General features: G+C 37.2%; 1 protein-coding gene across 1 annotated transcript; it reads left to right on the top strand.

Annotated features, from left to right (window-relative positions):
- The first annotated feature begins 375 nt into the window (after window positions 1–375).
- On the top strand, window positions 376–8755 carry LOC113647219 (uncharacterized protein C1orf232). The gene is made up of 4 exons (XM_027153848.2): window positions 376–859; window positions 4762–4839; window positions 6003–6112; window positions 7131–8755. Exons 1-4 carry the CDS (start codon window positions 779–781, stop codon window positions 7483–7485), a joined length of 624 nt encoding a protein of 207 aa, XP_027009649.2. The 5' UTR covers window positions 376–778; the 3' UTR covers window positions 7486–8755.
- Window positions 8756–10845: the final 2090 nt, after the last annotated feature.

The raw sequence follows: 10845 nt of genomic DNA on the forward strand, positions 1-10845 counted from the left end.
GTTTTATTATTTAAATATTTATTTTATTGTCATTTTTTCTGTTGTTATTTATTGCATTATTATTATTATTATTATTATTATTATTATTATTATTATTATTATTATTATTATTATTATTACTTCTGTTTTATTATACGTAATTCTACAATTCCTATTGTAACTAGTTTCACAAGACAAATCGTTGCAACTCACGGACGATTAAAGCTTTTTTCTAATAACACGATCCACATGAAAAGTCAGATCCATATCTGCAAACATTCGTAACAGATGTATGTTTGTATAATCCTCCTGAAACCTATCAGGCGAGAGGGTTTGAGTTGCACAATCCACATCCAGCCAACAATGGCAGCTCCTCTCTCAAAAGGAACAGCTTAAATATTCATAAGGTAACCCACACCTGTTTCCAGGTAACCGATGCTGGACTCCTGAACCGTAGCGGTGTGTATGTGAGGGAGCGATCAGCGTGGTAACTGTTTCTCTCATTCTCTGCTTCGATCAGTAACCAGGGCTTCTGCAAGCAAAAAAATACAAGATCATGAAGAATCTCTGACCTGGATATTGGACTCAAACCACCACCACCACCACCACAACACAACCTCTACTACAATCTATGTCCATGTGTATTGTTTGAAGGTTTTTGGCAGATGGACCACAGACAGTGTTGAAAATTGAACATAAAGTCTGGAATTCAGTCGATGGTGGTTTGACCGGACATTCGAGGGACTTCTCGCTCTCGGTTTTCACTTCGCCAGGGTTTTTTTTTTTGGAAAAAGTGACCATGAATCCGCTTTGGAAAGTGTATAAAAGCAAGGTGATGAAGACCCTCAACCCTGACACAGAGGAAGAGCCTGCTGAAGAGGTAATGTTAGAAATGACAGCTACTGTATGAGTCTACTCAACTTTTTAAATATCTGTAAGCTACTTTTAGTATGATGTAACTAACAATAAGCAAAAAATCACTAGGAACAGCATCAGAGCGAGTGCTGACACCAAGCTACAGTAAACAGCTGCTTACTGGGGAAAAAAGTAACTCATTAGAGTCAAAACAACGCTATGTTGAAAATAGCTCAGCCACTGCCATGTTGCTATCAGCATAGCTAAGCTAGAAACATATCAACTCATTGGTTACAGATATACATATACATATAAATGTACAAAATGCTGGCTGTCGTTAATGTTTATTCAACATTAATACATAGAGTTACTGTCCAAAGAGGAGCGCATAAACATGCCGGATAAACATCTGCACCTCAGAATACAGGGCATTATTATGCACAGCCATTCTCTTAAGCTTGGTCAGATGGGGACAATTGAAGTGGAACATGTCCTCAGGGAAACGGACGGCAATGAATTTACATAACCAAATCTCTAAATCGTAGTGAAGTTAAAGGAGAGCATCTTACTCCTTAATCTTTTTATTTATTAACCGACACCAATATCAGCGCTACAAGTCGCTTCAATATCCAAATCTCAGTCACTGTTACTTTGGAAAGAATTTGAGAGAAGTAATGCAACAGTTGGGTCAGATGGCTGCAGGTGAAATGGAGCAGAAGGAGGGATGTGACCCAGTTCTTTAAGGCCTGCAGTAATTTGATATTTAACAGGAGCCCGGCTTCAAATGCCAGTTTACTGATTTAGCAGGAATGAGGCTTGAGCTGGTGTGCCAATGCCAGACCTCTCAACCTGAAAGAGGTAGAAAATAGAGTATATTTACCACGGCTATCAAATTCCTTCAAGAATCCGTTCCAATATTAATGAGCCTGTCAGTATATATATATCATAATTTCTCCATATCTACATATTCTACATATCTCCAGAATTGTAATGTTTTATATTCATATACACTTATTTACACACAGTCACTTATATTCAGCTCTATTTACCATGTAGAAATCTGAAATAGCAGGCTGTAATAATCCAAATAAAGGTAAACTGTCACATTTTCAGGTTTTTTTAAACCATTTATGATTTTGTTCAAGGTGTTTTAGCAGCAGCCGTGCTAGCAAACTGAAAACAATAGTCGTGATTATCCGTGACGACAAACCTCTTCTCCTACAGATCACTAGACTTACACTTAAAGCAGAACCAAGGATCTCTCTCTCTCTCTCTCTCTCTCTCTCTCTCTCTCTCTCTCTCTCTCTCTCTCTCTCTCTCTCTCTGTGTGTGTGTGTGTGTGTGTGTGTGTGTGTGTGTGTGTGTGTGTGTGTGTGTGTGTGTGTGTGTGTGTGAGTGTGTGTGTGTGTGTGTGTGTGTGTGTGTGTGTTTTAATTTGGTGAGACCTGAAAACAATCATTATGATACCATTTAAAAGGCCTGTTATGAGAAATTATAATTTGGAGATCTATCAGAACCAGCTCTTACACAAATAAATGCCCAGATATAATGCATTATTACTGTGTTATTAGAATTTTCTTGAGTCTTGACATAGAATAAGCCAAATTCCTGATTTTCTGCTGAAATCTTTAATATCAAATTATAAAGCTGCTAGGAAAATACTCCTTAGATATAGTTAGTAATAATTTATGAGTTATAACCTCATAACTTATACACAGTCCTTTTTAACTATTATAATATAGACTACAGTGATCATCCCCCACCCAAACCATAAATCCCTCCTTATTTCCTGTTGTTTTGTCTGCTAATGTTTCTTATTTTGTCTTTAAGTGTTTTTAAACCTGTGGTGTGGCACGGGATCGGATCAGTTCAGGTGTACGGTCAAAAAGTAACCTCAAAAATTCCACTTAAACAAACAAACAAACAAACAAACAAACAAATAAATAAACAAACAAACAAATAAATAAATGAATAAATAAATAAATGGGGGATGTGGTAGCCTAGTGGTTAAGGTGATGGGTTACCAATCAGAAGGTTGTGAGTTTGATTCCCATGTCCAAGCTGCCACTGCTGGGCCCCTGAGCAAGGCCCTTAACCCTCAATTGCTCAGTTGTATAAAAATGAGATAAAAATGTAAGTCACTCTGGATAAGGGCATCTGCTAAATGCTGTAAATGTAAATAAAATTAAAAACAATCTAATATGACAATTAAATGGGATTATAACATGTTGTTAAATTCTGCTTCTTATCTGCCAAACAGGATAAATATTTAATAAAACACTTCGGTCTAACATAAAGCAGAGTTACTGTTATCACACGAGATTTAATTTAGTTTTTTCTCACTCTTATACCACATCAATTTGCCAACAATTAAGATTTTTAATTAACTAAAAATCGTGTCTTTCATTAAAACAAAAACAACAACAAAATATATGTCTAGATTTCTACATTTAAGGTTGTGGAATGTCCATAAAACTAAGTTTGTTCCTGTTATTACTTACTTTATAGCAGGTATACAAAAAAAACAACAACAACATAATACCGTGAACAGCCTATTTTCTTTCTTTCTTTCTTTCTTTCTTTCTTTCTTTCTTTCTTTCTTTCTTTCTTTCTTTTCTTCTTTCTTTCTTTCTTTCTTTCTTTCTTTCTTTCTTTCTTTCTTTCTTTCTTTCTTTCTTCTTAATGACAATATGGAAAATGCAGACAAATTTCAACACCTTCTGACCAATCAGATTTGAGAATTTAACACTAATTATAATAACAGGTCTATAGTTGTGTGTGTCATCGATCAGTTTGCACTTCAGACTGTTGCTTAATGCAGCTACCAAGTCAATTCACAAAGTGACAAATACCCTTATCTGGAGGAATGATAAGTACAACTTAGATACATTTTTAAAACCAGGAACATCCAAATATCTGAATAAATGCTAAAGAAATAGTTGAGTATGTCAGATTTTTTGTGGCTAGGAATAATTTCCTTATTAACTATGAAAACACTGCTTCAGATTAAACTGTGTGCTGCTCAGAAGCCACCACTAGATGGAGGTATTTCTGTTCCAGCCTCTATTTTTTGGCTCACAACCATATCTTTGAGATCCGAGAAACACACTTTGGAGACATTGACACTAAAATGTAGACACAATGTCCTTGATGACTATTTTGGTGTTTTGGAGCACTGTGATTAAAATCTAGATCAAAATATCTTCATTAGTCATGTGGAATTCATAACATATGACATACGTCAAGACATAACAGGTCTAACATGAAGACAGCCTGCAACTGAAGACAATTTTGTACCTAATTGGTACAATTGTCAACTATTTGTAAATCTTCAAACATTTCTGTAAAGTACCTGGACTGTTGAGGATGCATCAAACACTGCAACAAGTTTGATTACGATAAATTTGATAAATTTGATCAATTTTACACAACGTGACCTAATGGTTAGAGAGACTGACTCCTAACCCTAAGGTTGTGGGTTCGAGTCTCGGGCGGCCACGACTGAAATGCCCTTGAGCAAGGCACCGAACCCCCCCCAACTGCTCCCTGGGCGCCACATCATAAATGGCTGCCCACTGCTCCGGGTGTGTGTTCACGGTGTATGTGTGTGTTCACTGGTGTGTGTGTGTGTGCACTTTGGATGTGTTAAATGCAGAGAACAAATTCTGAGTATGGGTCACCGTATGTCACGTCACTTTCGCTTTCACTTTCAACCAGTCTACCAACAATTGTTTGAAAAAACTGATTTCCAGTTCATATAGTGGGTCAAGTGGCTTAATATTGCTTTTCTATTGCAGAGCTGTAACTGGAGTTGAGTCATTTTGGAAATCTCATGTACACTGTCTGGAAATTGGCAGCACCCTGCTGAAAACCCCCTTCCTTCATTCTAAACATGTCAGTGCTGTTGTGTCTTACCTTTGCACGTAGGTGTGTGAGACAGAAGAGGAAATGACTCCTGTCGAACAGGATGAAGGACCCAGTGCTGTGTCACAGCTGGCAAAAAGAGTAAGACCACATCCACAGACTACAAGCACATCAAAATTTAACAGATCTACAGTCGAATCAATTATTTAGAAATCTTGTGCAGGACCAGCATCATAATCACACACTGTTGTGAGGGGCTTTTTTAGGAAAATTTCAGTGTTGGCTCAAGAGGTTAAGGCTTTGGGTTGTTGATTAGAGGAGCAGGGTTCAAGCCCCAGCACTGCCAAGCTGCTACTGTTGGGCCCTTAAGCAAGGCCCTTAACCCTCTATGCTTCAGTGGTACTTGTGTCATGGCTGACCCTGCGCTATGTCCCCAACCTCCAAAGTTGGTATATGTGAAGAAAGAAATTCACTGAGCTGTAATGTGTATGTGACAAAAATAATGGATTCTTCTGTTTGTTAAGTAAATTTAGAACTGCCCTTTCAACTGATCTTCTATCTTTAAAGGAGCGGTTTGTAAGTTTGTCACCCTCTGCTGTCAATTAGTTGAACTGTAATTGCAAATAAAACTAAGAACCTGGAATTTTATTGTTTTCTTGACTTGTCTATTAAGGAAATGGTCTCCAAAGTGTGGTATCTTTATCTAGCCTAGTGGGCGGAGCTTATTTTAGGACCTGAAAATTGATAACAATAGGCATAAAAATAAATAAATAAAAAAACTGCCATATCCACTGCAGGGATAATGTAATATTGTAAATAGAAATGATATGATTACTAAAAGTCTACAGTCACACACGTGCAAGTCACAAGTAAGTCTCAAGTCATGAATGTCAAGTCAAAGTCAAGTCGAGTCTTTTTTAATATTTGTCAAGCAAGTCTCAAGTCTCAAATTTGCGACTTAAGTCTGACTCAAGTCAAGTCGAGTCCCTCATCTCTGGATCATTTAACTCAAGTCTGAGTCGTCTCAAGTCATGAATGTCAAGTCAAACTCAAGTCGAGTCTTTTTTTAATATTTGTCAAACATGTCTCGACTATCAAATTTGTGACTTAAGTCAGACTCGAGTCGAATCATATGACTCGAGTCCCCCATCTCTGCTATTTAACATCAATTTGCTACAGTATTTTTTTAATGAATTTGTGTGTTGTGTTATAAGAAGTACAGGAATACATCAGAGTTACATTATAGTACACTACCGCTCTTACTACAAGTGAGTGAAAAATACCCCTACACCATTTTCCCCCAGGTACAGGGTGTGGGGACGAAGAGCTGGAAGAGTGTGTCAGCTCTATTTAGTAAAGACGACGAGCACCAGCTCCTGGAGACTGAGACTGAGAGTCAGCCTGTACCGGACCAGTAAGCGAATTCCCAGTTCACCTCCATAATGTGTTTGGAGCCAGTTCAACATTTTGTGCTATAGGAAAACGCTCAGTTTTGTATTTTTCAAGATAAGATAAGATAAGATAAGATAAGATAAGATAAGATAAGATAAGATAAGATAAGATAAGAGATACTTTCTTGGCAACAGTTAGTTGTTAGTTAGTGGGAAGTGGTAGCTCGGTGTTTAAGGTGTTGGTCTACTGATCGGAAAGTCACTGCTGGTCACTGCTGGGCCCCTGAGGAAGACCTCAGTTGCTCAATTGTATAAATTAAAAAAATAAAAATGTAAGTCTCTCTGGATAAGAGTGTCTGCTAAAGGCAAGAAATGTAAATGTGGTTGTTCTATATAGTTAAGAAACAGAAGAAAAGAGAAACAAACAAACAAAAAAAAAACAATATGAAAACTTAGTGGTTAGCACGTCCGCCTCACACCTCCAGGGTCGGGGTTTGATTCCTGCCTCCACCGTGTGTGTGGAGTTTGCATGTTCTCCCCGTGCCTCGGGGGTTTCCTCCGGGTACTCCGGTTTCCTCCCCCGGTCAAAAACATGCATGGTAGGTTGATTGGCATCTCTGGAAAATTTGTCTGTAGTGTGTGAGTGTGTGAGTGAATGAGAGTGTGTGTGTGCCCTGTGATGGGTTGGCACTCCGTCCAGGGTGTATCCTGCCTCGATGCCCGATGATGCCTGAGATAGGCACAGGCTCCCCGTGACCAGAGAAGTTCGGATAAGCGGTAGAAAATGAGTGAGTGAGTGAGTTTTTAACCTGGGTTGAAATTTATAAAGCTATAAGAGGCCAAAGTAAAGTGTCTGAGTCTGAAAGTGCAAGTTAAAGTGCAATGAATTTTAAGTATAACTTTTGTAACTTTAGTTTAGTGATTATGCTGAAAAATTCAGAATTGTCAGTAGTGAAGCGAATAATCGCTCATATTTAAGACTCTACTACTCAGAACCCTGCTGTAACGTTACTTCTGACTCGACTCCTCGTCTCTCTTCAGCCCACTGGCGATAAAGCCAGAAGAGCCGACACGACACAACAAACGCAACACAGGATTCTGGGACACGTTCGCCACCAAGTGGAACCAGTCAGCCGCTATGAGACAGGCCGAAGCAGCGGAGGCGGCCGAAGAGGGTAGATCCGATGTGAGGAGTCAAGAAGAAGGAAATCAGGGAGGAGTGGAGAACACAGTGGGTGATGGAGATGAAGATGGAGGTGGAGGTGGCCAGGGCAACAGCTTCTCCAGATATGCCTCTCTGGGTGGGTCAAATGATGATACACCTGCCTTTAAATGGAACTTTATGACGAGCAAGCTGGCCGAGCTGAAAAGCAAAAGTACGGCCAAGAGCAACTAGCCAACGATATAAGAAGACGCCAGAGACAGAAATGAAATAAAAACGGGTGGGATTTTGTCTGTATCTGGATTGGTTGTTCTTTCTGAATGAACCTCTCTTCTTCTTAGCTTCCAGTTTTACTTGATGTACTGCTTCATGACACACACTCTTCAGGGAATTATGCACAACATACTGTACACTATTGAACCTTCAATCACAAAACGAGCATGATGTGCAATCACAATATTCTCCTGATGGCAATTTTGCTCCACAGTATAAGAAACATCCCTGTTATTTTTTTGCACTATAAATATACTAGTCTAGTTTCCCTTTAAACCGTCTCCCAGACATCAATACCGTAACTGTAAGTCTTTAAATCATCATATAAAGACGTTATCGTGTTCTGTATACCTTTATTAATTCATTTAATAAGCAGCTACAGACTTATTACCGTCTAATCAGCATTAATAATTAGCACACAATAATGCTAATTTCTGCTAGTGCCGTTAGATATATGGTTTTCAATGTCGTGTTTTGCTGCATTTTAATTTACTCAATAATCAAAAAAGATGAACACCGAATTAGCAAAGTTCCTTGCAGGACATTTTGTAAACAAACTTCAGAGACAAAATAAAATGGCGGCATACACGGAGAACACATTTTTCTGTTAGGAAACTTGGATTTCAACATAATACAACTTGATAAAAGTTGCAGACAGTAAAGGAAGGCGTCGTGCTAGCAGCGATATTTCAGATCGTTCTAGATACGTTTTTTGTTCGTGTTCATGGTTTTGAAGAATTCAATGTAGTCACGATCAAATTTCACATATACTGTAGTGTCTAGTCGAAACATCGATAAAATACTACTGTTGAAATACATGCTGGAAAAAAACAAAACAAAACACATTATAATGTGAGAATATAATAATGATAGTATCGCTAGAGCAGGCAAAATATATGTGTTTATTGTTGGTTTAATATGTGAAACCGGAGTGTGTGTGTGTGTGTGTGTGTGTGTGTGTGTGTGTGTGTGTGTGTGTGTGTGTGTGTGTGTGTGTGTGTGTGTGTGTGTGAGATGTCATCATGATGCCTGCTGTAAGTTGTTTGCTCTCTTGTCCATATTTTTCTGAATGTATTGTTCTGTTTCATTCTTTCACCTTCACAACAACAAAATCTAAAATAAATGATGAAGTCCATATTTGGTTTTATCTTTCAGACTCGTTTCATTGTTAAATTGTTAAATTGTAATTTGGGCTCCAGATGAACAGATAAATCACTGAACTCACATATTATTTTAGGCAAAACATTTAGATTCACCTCAGGCTGCTTCGATATCTAGTCTGCGTGTCAGTATAAAAACTATATTTAAATTCAATCATTTTAAATCGAATATTAAAATATCAAAATATAATAACGTGATTCCCCCCCCCCTCTACTGCAAATAAATTACACCTTGGCCTGATTAAAAATAAAATATCTTGAATATAGAAAATATATTCTAATATAAAATGTATTTCTTATAATAATACAATAAACAATAAACTGAATATATGATCCTATGATCATAAAACCTGTCTCAACGTTTTTGAGTAATATTTTGCTTGATGTAGTTCTTTTCTATTGGCAGAAATTTTCAACATTATTAAATGAAGCATTTTTTTTTTACAAAAATAGAAAAATAAATATTAAAAATATTTTCACTTTATAATAATAATAATAATAATAATAATAATAATTATTATTATTTTTATTATTATTATTATTATTCCTCTTATTATTGTTGTTGTTGTTGTTACTATTATTATTATTATTATTATTATTATTATTATTATTATTATTATTATTATTATTATTATTATTAGTGGTTTTATTTCTTTATTTCTTTATTTATAACATCTCAATGGGCTGAGCTGCCGTTTTCAACTTATTGTGACATCCCTGATTTTTGACACATTGCTGATAATCAGAATAATAAAATTTCACACAAAACACCACATTGGTAATTAAAATTCACGATATAATTTATAATGTAGATAATTAATGATTTTTTAAACTATATTCTGTTACTAAATATTTCCTCTGCACACATTAACGATGAATAATCCACCGTTAAAATCACACCAGTGTCAAAAATGCTATAAAAACGGTTCTGATCACGAGGTCCTGTAATAAAACATTTTTATGGCGTTCCTTCAGTACAGAGTATCAGCAGACATGGTTTGAGCCAGAGGGCGCAGGGAAGCGTGTGTACAGCCTCAGTTTCATTAAACACACAGCTGGAGCCTTTATCACATATGGTGTATAGAACTGTAAGGATCTGATTCAGCTCATTTAACACACCCAGAGGAGCCAGAGAGCACAGTGGGCAAAATGGTGTATACTTGGTGCTCATGCACTGAGATCTAATACAGAATTTTTAGCTACAACTTGCTAAATCATTTGTGAGAGTGACGAGAAACTCTCACTTTAGAGTCCCAGAGAAGTGAAGAACTGGGTGAAAGGTGTGCACCGGTCTTGACATGACATGCCGATGACGTGATGTAAAGTTTGAACACTTTAGTGATTAGTGATGCATATGTTATGTTATGACATCATTCTTGCTAACAGTAGCGCTGCAATTTTTTCACTGAGTTACTCAGATAATGAATTTACAGAGCGACGGGATATTCGGGTCATCAGTCTCGATTCTGATTGGTCATAAAGTGTTGGGTCATTTTCTCCAACAGAATCTCTGACGGTAGCTCCAGCTGTAATAGTTGTTTCTATAGTAACAGCTCACTCACAGGGACTTATGAAGGGGTTATAAACTATGTAATCTTAATATGGGAGGGTTTCGGAAGATGTCTGTTTTATTAAGCGCAAGTGAACGTTAGGGAGCGACGTTTATTGCTACTAGAAACTAGAACTAAAAACAGCAAAACAAGGAGATATAACAGGAATAAAACTCTTCATCGTGTGCCGTAATTGGAAAAATGAGATTGAAATTGAGATGGGAATTTTGTGTCGTTTTTTTGTGTTATTTTCCTATAATAACATGCTTACAAGAGTTTTTTTTACCTTACAACAATCTTTTCTTAATTCTTCAGATGATTTTTTTTACTTAAATTCAATTCAGTTCAGTTATTTGTATAGCGTTTTTAACAACGGACATTGTCTCGAAGCAGCTTTACAGAACATAATAAACATAATACAAGACATTTTATATCATACAAAGATTAATATTAGGTTTGAGGGGACACGGTGGCTTAGAGGCTAGCACGTTTGCCTCACACCTCCAGGGTTAGGGGTTCGATTCCCGCCTCCACCTTAAGTGTGTGTGGAGTTTGCATGTTCTCCCCATGCCTCCTGGCATCTCTGGAAAATTGTCCAGAGTGTGTGAGTG

Source organism: Tachysurus fulvidraco, chromosome 25, assembly GCF_022655615.1.
Source record: "Tachysurus fulvidraco isolate hzauxx_2018 chromosome 25, HZAU_PFXX_2.0, whole genome shotgun sequence".
In the NCBI taxonomy this organism is placed as follows: Eukaryota; Metazoa; Chordata; class Actinopteri; order Siluriformes; family Bagridae; genus Tachysurus; species Tachysurus fulvidraco.